Source organism: Phacochoerus africanus, chromosome 3, assembly GCF_016906955.1.
Source record: "Phacochoerus africanus isolate WHEZ1 chromosome 3, ROS_Pafr_v1, whole genome shotgun sequence".
Lineage (NCBI taxonomy): Eukaryota > Metazoa > Chordata > Mammalia > Artiodactyla > Suidae > Phacochoerus > Phacochoerus africanus.
The window spans coordinates 52,918,291-52,934,782 of NC_062546.1; the positions used below are offsets into that span (position 1 = coordinate 52,918,291).

Genomic DNA, 16,492 nt, shown 5'->3' on the forward strand with positions numbered 1-16,492 from the left:
CTGAGCCCTGGGATGAGGACTGAGGGGTCGGGGTGCCAGGGTGGGGGTGCAGGAGGGAAGCAGGTGGGATACCCGCTGACTGGACCAGCAGTGTGAGAGCCACGTGCCTGGGGAGCCATGAGTGCCCAGCTGGCCACACAGAGGGTGGGGCCCAGCAGCACTGGCATCCATGCCCTCTTCACCGGTACAGCAGGATGGCCCACACCTGCCTGTCTGGACAGGGTGCTCCACCGTGTCATTGCTCACGCTGTCCCATCCCTCAGGTGGGCAGTGCAGGCTGCACCTTGGGTGGGCCAGGGCTCTGGAGGAGTAGGGTCTCTGAGAGCAGAGGCTGGGGGCAACTGGTGACCTGTGTCTCTCCCTGGGCCCCAGGCTGCAGGCGTGGGATGCAGAAGGCTCCATCATCTCCTACCTGCAAGAGGTGACTCAGGGTTCCTGGCCAGAGGAGAGAACGGTCCACACCATCAGAGACCTGGAGCCCAGCGGGTCCCGGGAATCCGAGGAGGTCCTGGGGTCTGCGGCCGAGCACTTGGAGGCCGGCAGGGAACAGAGACTTCGAGGCTCCCAAGAATGGATGCCAGAGGCTGACAGCACCTTCTCCTTCCAGGTAAAGGTGAGCTCCCCCCGGGGAGGCATCTCAGACGCCGCCCCCAGTGGGAGGGGCCAGGCTTGGGGCCAACGCTCATTGGCTTGAGCTCCCAGCCGGTGTGTCCTCCTTGAAAACTGTGGCCGTGGCTTCTCTTTCTGTCTACCTGTCTGCCTCCTGGATCCCTGTGAGGGCGGGGAGGGGCTCACCTTGGTGGAGTTCCAGAACCTTCTAGACACTTGTGCTCCCAACCCCCACTGCCGCACTCAGCTGCTACTCCCACTCACCCAGGGTCACAGGGCCAGAGGTGGGCTTTGTAGGAGCCGTGGTTTTGTTTTTATTCTTCTGTCCTGTTTTAGGAAGACAGGCTTAGAACCCAGAGACCTGGGTGCTAGGCTAAATGGGTCCTGTGTGTCCTAGTGTCCTACTGGCCCCTGAGTTTCCTCGTATAAATGAGGTAGAAGATGGATGATCGCCGGAGTTCACTCAGGAATTCCACACCTGTGTGGGTGGGCTCTCCTCCTGGGACAGGCTGGGACAGAGAGCATGGCCCTACCACAGGCTCCCAGAACCTCCCAACCTCCCCATTTCATTTTATTTATTCTCTTTTATTTTCACTCCCTGTTCCCACAGTTACCCATTTTAATGTGGGTTTTGAAACATTTTTATTATGAAAAATTACAAATAGATACAAAAACAGACAAAACAGGGAATCCCTTTGTGGCCTACCTGATAAGGATCTGGCATTCTCACTGCTGTGACTCGGGTCAGATCCCCGCCCCAGGCACGTCCATGTGCCTTGGGTTGGCCAAAAACAAAAAACACCATCAAAAAAAACAGAACAGCCTATTACCTCTGCTGGCACACAGCCCCCAGTCTCCACCACTGTTCACTCATGGCCAGTCTGGTTTCATCGACTACCCGCCTCTTCCCTCCATGTCATCTTGAAGCTAATCCCAGACATTTTATCTATGTGTGTGTGTGTGTGTGTGTGTGTGTGAGTGTTTTATGGCTGCATCCACAGCATATGGAAGTTCCTGGGCCAGGGATTGAATCCAAGCTGCAGCTGCGGTAGCACCATATCCTTTAATCCACTGCACGGGGCCGGGGATCAAACCTGCACCTCTTCAGCGGCCGGAGCTGCTGCAGTCAGATCCTTAACCCACTGCCCCACTGCAGGAACTCCCATGAATGTCTTTTTAATTTGTGCATCTTTATGAAGTTCGCATCGCTGTTCCGTGCATGGGTGATTTTAACTTGTCTATAAGGATGGGCTCCATGTCTCCCCAGTTCCTCCTCCTCATCAGTGCTGTCTCTTCCTCCTCCTCCCCTCTCCTCTGCATCCTTCTTCTCCGCAGCACCCCCACTCCTGTCCGAGCCTGAGCCTCACAGGCACCTCTGAGGACCCCAGCACCAGGCCGGCTCCACAACAGCCTGGGCTGCTGGATCCCAAGAGTTGCCGGGAATTAAACAGTGTTTTATTTAGAATGCTTCCCTGCCAAGGATGTTCCACGGATGAGACAGGCGGCTACACCCATTTTTAACCCCAGGCCACCCAGTGCATTCTTGGCCTTGGCCATGGGGCTGTTCCGCGGCACCACTTCTGCTCCTCCCAGGAGTGAACATTTATCCCAAAGCACACATGCCCTCCCCTGGGTCTGCATCCGGGTTTGGAGACGGAGGAGGATGCCAGGAGGGTGGGGGCGGACTGGAGAGGGAGCAGGACCGCCCCCAGGGGACCGAGAGAGAAACCCTCTAGGTCATCTGGTCCACCCGCCTCGTTTACAGCTGAGGAAACTGAGGCCCAGGGAGGCCAGCATCAGGGCCAGGAGAGTCTGGGACCTCCTGGTTCCCAGTCTGCATGAGGGTTGCAGAGCCCAGCAACCCCCTGGTCTAGGAGTGGATGGGAGGGTAGGTGAGCTGTTTTCTTTGAGGCACCAGGGGATGATAATGCGGTGACCATTCCAAAAACATCTGTTCACTAGTGTTTCCCGTGAGTCTCAGAAAACAACAGAGAGTGGGCGGGGCCTGTGACTGGGGATCTGGGACGCCCACCTGAACCTGCAAGGCAGCCGGTGCCTCTCTGCGGCCCCAGGGGCAGTGTCTGCGCCTGGACTCCTCCAGGACTGGCTCAGACCCAGGTCTCGAGTTCCCCCTTGCGTGTTCCAGGTGCTTCCTCGTTGAGATGAGCCAGGTTGTACAGTGATTGGAGTTGGAGATCTGTCTCTCCTTTCCTTCCTCTTTGACCTAGGCGAGTTACTTAACCTCTCTGCGCTTCGTTTCCTTTGTGTGAAAGGGGAAAACTTAGCCACGATGGGGGGTGGGGGGTGGCCCCAAGTGTCACGGAGTTAATACATGACCCATGCACAGAGCCCCACCCAGGGAGCAGCCAGCATGGGAGCTTTGCTGCCACCATCCCTATCGATGGGGTCCCAAACCCTGCGACCTCACGGCACTCTGGGGACAGGAGGAGAACCCCTGGCTCCCGTTTGACAGCTGGGGAAACGGAGGCCCTGAGAAGGCGCCCCACCTCCCCTAGCCCTGCAGCGAGTGAGCGAGCGGGCCCAGATCCTTGTTCTTTCCACCACGCCGGGCTGCTGCCCAAAGAGGAACAGCCTGATCTGAAAGTGGCATACCTTTCAGCCACAGCTGCTGCGCCTGCATTATCCAGTTCGCTGTTTAAGGGCGAGTTTAATGCGAGTGGTTCCTGCCCCTGGTGTTGACAGCTCAGCATGGGAAGAGCCTTTAAGGACAGGCCTTAAATAGACATCCCAGTGACACGCTTACATGTCGGGCGGCTGTGCCGGGTAAGGGGTGGGGAATGCAGAGCTGAGGGGCCAATGCAACTGCATGGGCTTCCAGGGGCCCCAGTGCCCATGCGTGCGGCACGCACTATACCCATTTGGCTGGGCCTGAGCAGATCCCTCACCCAGAGCTGTTTTTGAAGCAGACCCTGAACCTTTCAGGGTGTTGGCCCCACGAGTGGGGTGACATCATTCTGATTGTGGCAGCAGCAGCCTGAGAACACACACAAGTAGCCACATTCCCCAGATGTCTTATTTTCCCAAGTCCTGAACGAGACCATTTTCCTGGGCAGAACCGCCTCTAGTTGGCACAGGGGCACGTGGGCCCCCTTGCTAGATCCCGGGGTGGGTGTCACACACGTGGTGACTTGTACACGGCTTCCAGTCCCCAGGACAGGCACACCTGCCGACTTCCTTCTAGCCCCGACCGACAGCCTGGCAGCTGGTTTGGGAGCTAAAATTACCGGAGCCTGACGTCATCCGGGTGCAAGGGCAGATGCCGGGCTCCCGGCAGGAGGGCAGCAGATCCAGAGTGGGACCTGCAGCTTCCGGCCCCAGGGAGAGGATGGAAGGGGTGCTGGGAGGCCTGTGGAGTCCCAGAGCAGAATGAGCGGCCGGACCCCCGCCTCTCGGCCCCCTGGCTCCGCTGGCCCTGGAGGGCAGGGCTGGTGAGGAGGTGAGGATGTGGACGTTCGTCACCCAGCTCCTGGTCACCCTGGTGCTGCTGGGCTTCTTCCTGGTCAGCTGCCAGAACGTGATGCACATTGTCCGGGGCTCTCTGTGCTTTGTGCTGAAGCACATCCACCAGGAGCTGGACAAGGAGCTGGGGGAGAACGAGGGCCTGAGCGACGACGAGGAGGCCATCTCCACCAGGGTGGTCCGGCGCCGGGTCCTTCGGAAGGTAACCCGGGCGCAGGGGCGGGCGGGCGAGGGCCCAGCGGCGCAGGGATATGCGTGCAGGGACATGGGGGAGGACCTCTGCTGGTAGGAAGGCTGGGACGTGCAGGGGGCCAGAGCTGTGTGGCACTCCCCCGGACCCCCCTTGGTGATGACAGAGAAGTCTCAGCTATGGGACCAGCTGGCCCTCCTCCTGCTCTGTCCCCAACCTGCTAGGTGAAACATAAAGTCACCCTCGAGGCGAAAGCATCTGTGGCCAGGTGTTCTCCCCTGTAAAGTGCCCTAGAAATGATCGATCGGGTGCCTCACCCGCTCTCCCAGGACCTCCTCCGTAAAACCTGCGTAATCGCCCCAATTTTGCCCACTGCAGAGCCATGGCAGGAATCAAGCACACAGCGCTCCTGTGAGCCCTGGCCCCCCTCCCCTCCTCAGGCACAGGGCCCCACGGGTTCCAACCTGGGACCGATGGTTCCGAGCTGCTTGCTGAGTTGCAGTTTCTGGCCATGGAGGGAATTTGTCTGGACTGTGGCTGTTGCTGCCGTAACGTTATTTCCTCATCCTCCGCCCTGATTCCCACATGCACGTAGCAATCTTGAGTTTTTTCCCTTTCTCTAATTCCAGGGGAATGAGTTTCTTCAGAATATTCCAGGGGAGCAGGTGTCAGAGGAGCATTACACGGATGAGCAGGGCAATGTCGTCACCAGGAAGGTGGGTGCAGAGTCCCCAGAGGTGGCTGGGCTAGAAGCTGAAAGAGGTGGAAAACGCACCCGCAGCTCCTCGATGCTGCCCTCACAGAGGCATAATGCGGCTCCGACGGGGCAGTTCGGGTATCTGCCTCAGTCCCCGCAGGCCATTTCTCACGGCCACTGTGCCCGATTCCGCCTGAATTCAGCTCCTGCTACTGTGTTCCAGAAGGAATGGGTCCCAAGACACAGCCCAAACCTAGTCCTGTGATGCCTGGCCCTGAAAACAGCTGTATGACAGCAGTACAGGGTGTGGGGTGGGGGGGTCCTTGCAGGCCTCCTAAGATGAAAAGGATGTGGGCAGGCATGGGGTGGACGGCAGGTTTACATCAGAGGGCGTGATTCTGCCTGACAAGCGGTGGGCACTGTGCTGGGTGTGAGCAGAAGGGAGGTGGAAGAGTTCTCGTTGTGGCTCAGCAGGTTAAGAACCTGACATACCTGCTGTACAGCACAGGGGTTCTCTCCAGTCACTTGTGATAGAACATGATGGAAGATAATATGAGAAAAAGAGCTGTGTATATATGTATAACTGGGTCCCTTTGCTGTATAGCAGAAATTGATAGAACATTGTGAATCATCTATAATTTAAAAAAAAATTTTAAAGAAATTAATAAACTTTTACTAAATGCCTACCAAAAAAAAAAAAAAAAGAACCCGATACGGTCTCTGAGAGGATGTGGGTTCCATCCCTGGCTTTGCTCAGTGGGTTAAGGATCCAGCGTTCCTGCAAGCTGCGGCATAGGTCACAGATGCAGCTCTGATTAGATCCCTAGCTTGGGAACTTCCATGTACCTGAGGTGTGGCCCTAAAAAGACAAAAAAAGGGGCGAGGAGGAAGAGAAGGAAAACCTCATGTTGCCCCCATGTTCCCAGAGGTCAGGGCAGGCGCTGGCTTCCCTCTGCCCCAGCAGCGAGCGTCCTCGTTCCTGTTCTCACCTCCTACTCCTTGAGTGGTAGGTGCAGAGCAAAAAATCCTTGGAATGTTTGGGTTCATGAATCAGGGAGCGGGTGGTCCAATGGAAGAGAAACACCCCGGCCGTCAGGGAAGACCAACGGCGGTGTAACCTCCCATCACACCAGGAGGCAGGGTGGAGCACTGTGAGCTCTGTCTTGACAGCTCTGTCTTGACAGCTTCTCCAGCCCCTTCTCCCTCTCTTTTCCAGGTCATCCGCAAAGTTGTTCGCCAGATAGACCCGTCCGGAGCCGATGACACCCAGGAGCACGAGGAGGTGATTTCTGAGGGGCCCCTGGAGGACCCTCATGAGCTGGAGGCTGATATTGATTACTTTGTCACACCTGCCAAGGTACCACCTGGACCGGGGCCTTCCCCAGGCCCTTGCTCTGCCGAGGGGCTGGTCTATAACTCTGCTGCCCTCTGTGCAGCCCGCCCGGGGTTCAGGCTGCACCTGCTGGCCTCCTGGCTCCCCCTTGAGCCTCCTCTGCAGGCTGTCTGGTTTTCTCTTGCAATTTCCGCCCGTCTCTCTGTGTGATCTGTCCTGCCTTCTGTCTGTCCTGCTGTCCCTAGGTGGAGCTGAGAGGGAACAGCCTTCACCCAGACCTGATAGAGGGCAGGAAGGGGGCACAGATAGTGAAGCGGGCCAGCCTCAAAAGGGGGAAGCAGTGATCTCAAGCCCCTCCCTGTCGAATGGCCTCTCTGGAGGTAACACCATGGTTCTCCAGCCTCCCTGCATGGCCTGGTCCCCCCCAGTGGCTGCCACCTCCCAGAACGTGCGTCTCTCCTGGCCCCTCCCCCACCCCTGCGTGATGGGCAGGCACTGCCAGGGTCTCCAAGCATAGACTGCCAACCTGCCTCTGAGCTCTATCTCCTCCTCAAGAACAGGGTCAGCAGGAGTTCCCGCTGTGGCTCAGTGGTCATGAATTCGATTAGTATCCATGAGGATGTAGGTTCAATCCCTGGCCTCCCTGTGGATTAAGGATCCAGCTGCGACACAGGTCACCAATGCAACTCCGATCTGGCAATGCTGTGGCTGTGGTGTAGGCCACCGTGGCTATGGTGTAGCCCTCAGCTGCAGCTCCTATTCCACCCCCCGCCTGGGAACTTCCACATGCCACCAGTGTGGCTACTTAAAAACAAACAAACAAACAAAAGACAGAAAACAAAACCAGATTTTAAAAAGCGAGTGAGAAGCCCTTGGCACACCTCGGTAGTGCCGTTGTCCTAGAAGCCCAGCATGGGGGTCTGGAGGGTGAGGAACAGGGCCTTTGGTGTGCAGTCCAGTCTGCCAGGCTGTGCTCTTTCAATGCACGTGCCCAGGAAGACAGTGAGAGGCCTGGCACCCGGCTGTGCCTCAAATCTGGAACCCGAGGCCCCCCTCCACCTTGGTATTTCCTGAAGCATGTCACTCCCTTGCTTTCTAGGAAGAGGTGATGCTCAATGGAGGCTGTGGGGGCAGCATGGCTGAGGGGCGGGGGCTGCAATGTGTGGGGAGTGGGCGGGGGAGGCCATCAAGGCTCTTGGGTGCGGGGAGCAGCGCTGGGGCTTCAGGGCCAGCTCGGACCTCTGACCTCCCTGACGGGTCCTGTACTGAGCTGCCCCGAGGCCCTCACTGTGCCCAGCTCGGGCCAGCTCAGTACCCGGCGCGTCGGGGTGGGAGTCGGCCGGAAGCAGGATGCATGTGGCCCCCGCACCCTGCACACACTGGGTTGTTGTCACTTACATCCCCAGGGCCTGGCCCCGGACCCGGAGGCCAGCAGGCTTGCTTTCTGCAGTCGGCCAAAAGCAGGGCTGCTGCCTCCCAAACCCCCATAAATGCTGACTCTGGGCTTCCCAACAGCCCTCAGCACTTGGGCAGAAAAGAGGTCCAGGCGATCCAGTTGTACGACAAAATTAGACCTGACTCCTCAGCAGCTTAAGGAGGTCACAGTGTTAACCCTGACGCTGCTGGAGGCCACCAGGCTGCTGCTGTTAGGGCATCACCTATGATTGGTTCTGGAGATACACCAAAGGTGCAAGTAAATTGAAAAAGCGGAGAGGAAGAAAAAATACCCTCTTGGGCAGCAGCAGAAGCTTTAAATTCCAGATTCTTTTTGGCTCCCATTCTGCTGTTGTTTCTGAACAGAAGAGGGGCAGCCAGACGAGGGGAAGGGAGGAATCCAGATATTTTTTTAAAACATTTCTGTTTGGCGTTCCCATTGTGGCTCAGTGCTAACGAACCCAACTAGCATCTGTGATGACGCAGGTTCGATCCCTGGCCTCGTCTGTGGGTTAAGGATCCAGTGTTAGGTATAGGTCGCAGATGTGGCTCAAGTCCTGCATTGAGTTGTGATGCAGGCCGGCAGCTGTAGCTCCAACTGGACCCCTAGCCTGGGAACTTCCATATGCCATGGGTTCAGCCCTAAAAAAGCAAAAAAAAAAAAAGTTTCTGTAGATGATCTGCAAGGTGGCTGAACCCCCACAAGGGGCGTGTGGTGCAGACCACCTGGCGTGGGTGTCAGGAACATGGGCCAGAGCAGCCTGGCTGCAGCACAGGGATGGGACCTCTGCCAGGAAGTGACCAGAAATGTACGCGGTGGCAAGGGAATCAGCATAGAGGAGGCTCCTGCCTGGTCCCAAGAGCCCAGGGATGGGGGGAGCGGAGGGACATGGCCTACGATGTTGTAGCCTCCAAGCAAGACAGAGGCCGCAACAACACAGGAAAAGGGCCGAGGGCTCTCTGATCCTTCACACTTGGTACCTGCCGCTCGCAAACGTGGACCGTCCCCAGTGTTGGTGGATTCCAGATAATTGCACACTTGCAGATTCGCCTACTAGCTAAAAGGTATTGTAACCCCAAAGCGACAGTGACAGCGCTTCCTTTTCCTGGCCTTTCAGGGATGGTGGTGAAGCATTGGAGTGGCCCTTTTTGCCTGTTCCAAGCTGAGGTCAAACAAGGCCCCCTATTTCAGCTCATGCTCTCAACAAGTGTCCTTTTGTGCTTTTTGTTGGCAATTCGGCTGTTTGAAATGGCCCCTCCACCCATGGTCCCTAAGAGCAGCAACGCCGTGATGGGCTGTGTGGAGAAAACATGCACTGGATGAGCTTTGTTCAGGCATGCGTGACAGTCTTCAGAAACGAGTTCAGGGTTAATAAAGCAACCGCATACAGTGGACCCTTGAACTCCTTGGGGGTTGGGGTGCTGAACCCCCCTCCCCCACAGGGAGTTGAAAATCCCAGTGCTTCTCTCTTGGAAAAAAAAAGGTCTTCATGAATGACTCAGCCCAGGGCAGGAAGCTGAAACCGTGTAGAGAGAATCAGGGCTCAAACCTTTGTGCTTTTGTTTCTACATGATGCGATCTGTAATCGGATATAAACTTTTCCCACCCTTAGTTAATGTAAAGATCTGTAAAATGAGGAGCTCCCATTGTGGCTCAGTGGGTCAAGGACCCGACGCTGTCTCTCTGAGGTTTCGGGTTTGATCTCTAGCCTCGATCAGTGAGTTAAGGATCCAGCATTGTCACAAGCTGCAATGTAGGTCACAGCGAGGCCTGGCTCCCCCTGTTTCCAGGTTGCGTTACCTGCACATTGTTTAACTCCCCAAGCTCGGGTCAGAGGGATGAAATTGGTCACACTGGCGCAAAAGGCTTAAAAATAACCATGGTAGGAGTTCCCATTGTGGCTCAGCAGGTTAAGAACTGGACTAGTATTCATGAGGATGTAGGTTCGATTCCTGGCCTCTCTCAGTGTGTTAAGGATCTGGCATTGCCTTGAGCTGTGGTGTAGGTCACAGATGCAGCTTGGATCCGGTGTTGCTGTGGCTGTGGCGCAGGCCTCAGCTGTAGCTCCTATTTGACTCCTAGCCAGGGAACTTCCATGTGCTGCAGGTGTGGCCCTAAAAAGAAAAAAATAATAATAACCATGGCAACTATGAGGATGGTTGTAAAGAAGAAGAGGTGTATTCTGGTGCCCCATCAATTGCAGGTCTTGAAGCATGATGGGGGGCGGGTCTGCTGACTCTCTAAGCCTCAGGTGCCCTGGCTGTGAAATGGCAGCAATGCCGATATTCCCTCTGTAGGGCAGTTATGTTTGTGAAAGGGGTGTCTTTTCTTTTTTATCCTGTCAAGTCCTAATCCACTGTTTCTTGTCATGTCTCACAGCCATCCGAGGGTCTGCTTAAAACAAAGATTCTTGGTCCTTGCCCCAGACCTTCTACATTAAAATTCTGGAACTCAGCAAAAAAGAAAAAATTAAGGAGTTCCCATCGTGGCCCAGTGGTTAATGAATCCACCTAGGAACCATGAGGTTGCAGGTTTGATCCCTGGCCTCGCTCAGTGGGTTAAGGATCCGGTGTTGCCGTGAGCCATGGTGTTGGTCCCAGACATGGCTCGGATCCTGCGTTGCTGTGGCTGTGGTGTCGGCTGGCAGCTACAGCTCGGATTAGACCCCTAGCCTGGGAACCTCCATATGCCGCGGTGCAGCCCTAGGAAAAAAAAGACAAAAAAAAAAAATTCTGTTACTCAGGATTCTGCAGCAAGCTTGAGGGATCTTGATACATTTTGAGGACTAGGTTATCAGGACCAACTCTGGTGTTCCTTCCCAAACCTCCCTGAGGTGCTGTGGCTTAGACGTTACACCTAAAAGATGAGATGAGTGATGGCCGCAGTTTGTTCAGAACCGTGGAACTCCCCCCCCCCCCCAAAGAGCAGAATACCCCTATCCTCGTCTCCTGTTCCAATTCCCCCTGCCCCAACAATCATTGCTGACCTTGGGGAGGATTTTGCATGAGGCCTGGCAGGTGGGGGAGGGGTGCTTTCTGGTCGTATCTAAGAAGCTGGAAAATTGCTGGTTAGTCAGGCCTAATCCCATGCAGCCGACAGTAGCAGCTGGTGGGTTTTGCTCTGTGCCCAGGTACGTAGGTCCAAGAATCAGGGTGTCAGCGCTGCTACAGGATAGGGCAGCTGGTCACTGGATGGCAGCCCTGCCTCCTGGGACTCGGAAAGCTGTGGCCTGAGATGGCTGTTGCTTTTTTTAATTTTCCTTTTTAAGAGATACTTTCCATTCATACACTGTGGTTGTCAGACCTGTGTTAACTCTGACTAAATAGAGAAGTTTAGTGAATTTGAAAATGTATCTCTGGGAGTTTCCATGTGGCTCACTGGGTTAAGGACCCAGTGTTGTCTCTGTGGGGATTTGGGTTCCATCCCTGGCCTCACTCGGGGTTAAGGATCCGGCGTTGCCACAAGCTGTGACGTGACGTAGGTCACAGATGTGGCTCGGATCCTGCATTGCCGGGGCTGTGGCGTAGACTGGCAGCTGCAGCTCCAATTCAACCCCTAGCCCAGGAATTTCCAAATGCCGCAGGAACAACCTAAAAAAAAAAAAGAATAGAAAAAGAAAATAAATCTCTTAGTAACCTTAGTAGGAGGAGGTGGGAAGGCCAGGGGTCATGTTTTACTTTGCTCTTTTATTTTGGCTTTGCAGCATGTGGAAGTTCCTGGGTCAGGGATGGAATCCAAGTCGTAGCTGCCTCTGTGGCAGTGCCAGATCCTTTAACCCCCTGCACCCAGCCGGGGATCAAACCTGTACCTCCGCAGTGACTGGAGCCACTGCAGTCAGACACTTAATCCACTGCACCACAGCGGGAACTCCTTATTCTGCTCTTTTGTTTTCCATTACAGTCCACCCTCACTCCCCAGCCCCTGCAGAGTCTGGGCTTCAGGAAAGAGAAGAGAGCATCAGGCCCTGGGCAGGGGTGAGGACTGAGGGCCCAGCTCCAAGAGGTGCCACGAGGAAAAAAGAACCCGGCCAAACAGCCCCTGGGAGCTGCCGGGGGCTATCTTCTAAGCGTTTTTAAGGGGGGATCCTTTCTTGGGGGGCACCCAGGATGGCGGCAGAGGACTGGATGCAGCCAGAGACCCGCACTCTATTCCCACAACCCTGCCTTCAGTCTGTCCGTCCTCCTCCCGGAGTCTCGGCTCACCCAGAGACTGAAAGAGCAATTACCCAGAATGATGAAATTGAACTTTCTCCTCCGCTGTGTGTCCAGGCAGAAGAGTGGGAGGGAGATCATAGTCGGTCTTCCCCAGGCTCAAGGTTTTATAAGGGTGCTTGTGTGAGGCATGCTTAGTACTGGGGTCAGCGCAGGGGAAAGACCCGTCGGAAAGGTAAGGGTGTTTATGCTCCAGCCGGGAAAATAAGCAGGCAAGAAAAAGGACCCCCCGACAGAGCCTTTCCAAAGCTGATCTGGCAGTGTTTGATACCCCTCACTGTCCTGAGCGCGTGAGAGACCCCCTAGCTCTCACCCATCACAACAGTCTAACAGGTGCGTCCCACTAGGGCCCTCATTTCCCAGCGGAGGAAACCGAGTCACAGAGAGGGTCAGAAACGGGACCCAGGCCTGCACAGCAGGAAACGGGCAGACAGGAAATGAACTTGGGCAATCCGGCAGCTTCAGAGTTCATGCTGCCAACTACACTGTGATGGCGAGAAACGCAAGGCAGTGACAGGAGGGAGAGACAGAGGGAGCCGAGTTTTCAGGAAGGCCTCGTGGAGGAGAGGTCTGGAGGGTGGTGGGTAGAACTTCAGCCGAGAGGAGACTGGATGGCGTCCTTGGTGGGGCAGTTGGGGGTCGGAGGGGGGACACAGGCAAGCAGCAGCGGGCAGGGCATGTGGCTTCAGGAGACCCAGAGGAGGCTGCTTGGCTGACAGGGATCAGGCAGGGATGGAAGAGTTCCCCTACAGGGTGACAGCTCCTTCCAGACACAGCAGTCAAGGACCTGGCTTTGTACTCTGATGAGGAACTTGGCGCCACCCTCCATCCTTGGAGACCCACTCAGGGTCGCATTCACCTGGGTCACTTCCAGTTTCCTCCCCAAGCCTGGCACCTGTAGGGGCGCAGGATAAGCTCCCTGTCTGGGGACAGCTATGCTTCAATGAGCTACTTCCTGCCCCACCCAGGAGATTGTCAGCCCCTCTGAGTGCAAGTCCTGGCAGACAGTCCCGGGCAGCTGGTCTTGAAAGTGGTGTTTTCACCCCAGGTTGGACCACGAGGCCCCACTGGGGAGGCGGGAGCACTGTCTTGCTGGAATCCCAGGCTGCAGAATTGAACTTCACTTTGCAGGCAGAGCTGCTGCCTCCCAGGCTAAGAGACACACTCTCTTGAGAAGAGGCAGCTGGTTTTCAAAGAGCCCTTTGCCCCAACAGAGTTGGTCCATCTCTGGGGCACAGGGCAAGGAGTCAGAGGCCTCTGACAGTAGGAGCCTGTGGACCAGATCCGAAGAGGCACCGAGGTCCCCTGAGTCTGTGAGCTCCACATCTGCTCTGTCCTCGTCCCCCCCCCCCCACCCCAGGCTGGCTCACAGCTGACAGCCACACATGTTGGCTGAACTGAACAAGCCAGGGCACTACCGCCTAGCCTGGTGCCTCTCCTGGCACGCACCTAGGTACTAGGATCTGCTGATGGGAGCCCCCTCCCCACCAGGTGGTTGTGCAAAGCACCCACCGTCTTCCAGGGAACTTATCCACTGGGTGAGAAGCTAGCAGCAGCCTCTGGGTCAGGGAGCCAGACAGCTGGTATTTCTGGAAGGTCAGGGGCCTGAGCTCAGCGCCTTTCAGCTCCCGCCTTGCCTGGGGAAGCTGCTTTTCCTGACGCACCCCACCCCCCCACCCGCCAACCGAGAAGCCAGCACAAAACCCAGGATCCTGGGCTTTTGCTGGGAGTTGCACCTTCCCGAGCTAAGTGATGCCTTCTCTCTCTGTGTGTCCCTCAGGATCACACCTCGACACCCAACCCTTGAACTCCACACACTCTGCCACGCACCCAGGAGGAGAGCTGGCCCGGAGGCCCCGGAAGCAGCACACACGTCCCCCCGGAGGCTGACGGCATGACCTCTGTAAGGGACTTCCTTTAGTCACCTACTCGCATGAAGGACTGACTGTAGACGCATGACCTGCAGTCCTCAATCCTGCCTCTAGGACTGTGGAGCTCTGTTGGGAATCAGGACAGGATGAAGCCACCCGAGCAGAGAGAGAGAGAGAGGGACGCGAGGGCGCAGGAGAGCGCTGAGCGCAACAGCAAACAAGGGCTTTTTTGTGGCTGGGATGAGATATTTTTTTAAATCATTTGAATTTCGACGTGTTACAGGGTACTTTTTTTTCAACCTCATCTGTAGGAAATCCATGTGAGCTTCCTGGAAAGGAAAAAAAAAAAAACAAGAACCAGTTCAGCCCCTTAATCCCTTGTCCTCGTCTGCCAGCCTTCCCCACCCCTACACCCCACCCACCATTTATGACCGTCCCTTCCGATCCCCAGTGGACTGAACCTTCCAGGACGCTCTACATGGCATCAGGACACACACACATGCGCACAGACACATACACCCTCTCCCCTCTACTTAGTATACACACACAGATTTTACTGTGACGTCTGAAGCTGTGTAGACTCTCCTGTGGATAAACTGGAATTTTTTTTATGTTGTCTCTCTCTCTCTCCGCCAGTTTCAGTATCAATCATCTTCCAATGGAAAATCATCACCTTTAGAGTGCATTCGGGGTTCCTTATGTTAGGGACATAAGAATTGAGGCGAGGACCCCCCAGGCTTAGCTGTAGGGCTCCAAGGTAGCCGGCGCCCCCATCTGAAAGGGTCTTGCAGCTGGGGGAGGGCCGGTGGCTGTCCCAGGATTGCACCAGCATGTTCAATAGAGAAGAGGTTTTCTATATCTTCAAGCACTTATATCATAGTCCGTGTTCAAAGTGTAAACTCTGCAGTAATCAGCCTTGTGTATATGACAAACAATAAATACTATGCAAACTAATAGAAACACTTTAGCAGTATGTACAAAGCACTAACAGCTCAGCTCTGGAGGACTTCTCCAGGCTGCGGGAGAAGGACCTACTTAGCCCGTCTGTCGGTGAAAGAGGAAGGGAGAAGTAGTGAAGGTTCCTGCCCCATCGGATCGCAGGTCAGTGGCCACCCCGAGGTCTCCCAGAGCGAACTTGGTGCTCTAAGCCCAGGCAGCCTCCAGCATGGGGGGGGGGGGGGGGGCTGGGCTGCACCGCCTCAGTGCCCCCAGCAGGCCAAGCCCCTCTGACCACCCCCCCACGCACACCCCGCGGAGAGGCGGCGGAGGGGCCCCCTCCTGACCACGCGCCCAGGAACGGAGAGCGCAGGAGGAGAGACAGCGGCAGACCACCGGGAGGCCTCCCCTGGCCAGGACTGAGATCCTCCCGGGCCAGGGGCCCCGTCAGGGCAGGAAGGAGACAGAACGGCCGGCTGTTCCTCGCCTCGGTGCCATCAGGGAAGAGCCTTAAAGTTCCACCAGAGGCCCCCCCCCCTTCCCCGCCCCAGCAGAGGGAGGCCCGAATCAGCACAACGCGCCCCGCGCGGCGCCGCCCAGGCCAGGAGAGGACTGGCAGGCTCTTCTCGCCCTCCCGAGGGCCACTGTTTTGTGGATGTGCAGTCACCTTCCTCCCTGCCGCTCTTCCGAGGTGTCCTCAGAACACATCCGAACCTTCCGAGTAGCACAGAAGCTCCCTCGATGTCACAGCCCCCGAGGCCGGCACCAGCGCACAGGGGATCCCCCCCACCCCGTCCCGCCCCGCCACCTGTTCCGGCTGGGGTGGGCGGGGCGGGCTCAGCTCCCCGAGGGGCGCGCGGGGTAGAGGGAGCCCCGCCCCGCGGGGGCTGCGCGCATAGCATCTCCGCCGGCCGGTCCCTCCGCCCAGCCCCGGCTGCCAGACTCGGTCAAGGCCAAGGAAGACAGGCGCAGGGCCCCCTCCCGCCGCGATCTGTCCCTGCCTCGCCCGGCGCCGCCGCTGCCGCCGCCGCCGCCACCGCCGCCGACCCAGTAGCCCCTGTAGAGCCGCGGCCCCGGCCCCGCTGCGCTTTGGCCCCCGCTCTGCCTGGCATGGCTGCTTGGCCCGCCGGCCCCCTCGGCCCCGGGCGGCATGCTGCGTCCGCTGCTAGTAGGGGCTGTTACGGGAGGGGTTTGGGGTCTCCACACGTTGCCTAGAGAATGCTGCAGTCTGCACCTTAGACGCTTTTTAGAAGTTTTGGAATTACCTTGATTTTTTAAATTGTTATGGAAAATGATTCTTTTTTTGACTCTCTCCCACCTGCTCTGTTCTCGGGAGGGAACCCCCCCCACCCCACTCTGATGTATAGACCATTCTCCCTACACCAGCTGAACAAATGTCAAAATTAATAAAGAAACCGACTTATGGCACAGGCCTCCATCTCGCCTTCCAGGCTCATCTTTAGGGAGTGGGTTGGGGGGAAGGGCGGGCTGGAGGAGTCGGGCGGCGGGGGGGCAGGGGGGCGGGTGATCCGTTTACAGGGAGGTCTGCACGCCGGGAAGGCCTGCACCGTCTCCCAACCTGGACAGCGGCCTTAGTCAGGACCGTCCACTCCTCAGACAGTAGAGCGGATTTCCGTCCCATCTAATGACTACCACGCAATGGAGGCAAGTCCAAGGTGGGCTGAGGAGGCACCACAAACACCAGGATAGTGGCTGAGCACACAGCGGGC

General features: G+C 56.8%; 1 protein-coding gene across 10 annotated transcripts in view; it reads left to right on the top strand.

The window, feature by feature from the left end:
- Positions 1-16,200, top strand: part of ANK1 (ankyrin 1) — a 113,691-nt gene extending 97,491 nt beyond the window's left edge. For 3 of the 10 annotated variants that reach the window (XM_047771802.1, XM_047771803.1, XM_047771806.1), the window contains 5 exons: positions 373-607; positions 4,909-4,995; positions 6,193-6,333; positions 6,555-6,689; positions 13,736-16,200. In XM_047771802.1, coding sequence (XP_047627758.1) covers positions 373-607; positions 4,909-4,995; positions 6,193-6,333; positions 6,555-6,653 — 562 coding nt within the window. In that variant the 3' untranslated portion in view covers positions 6,654-6,689; positions 13,736-16,200. Of the gene's footprint in view, positions 1-372; positions 608-3,876; positions 4,292-4,908; positions 4,996-6,192; positions 6,334-6,554; positions 6,690-13,735 lie in introns of those variants that run through there. The other 7 variants (XM_047771805.1, XM_047771808.1, XM_047771810.1 and 4 more) reach the window with 7 other exon arrangements.
- Positions 16,201-16,492: the final 292 nt, after the last annotated feature.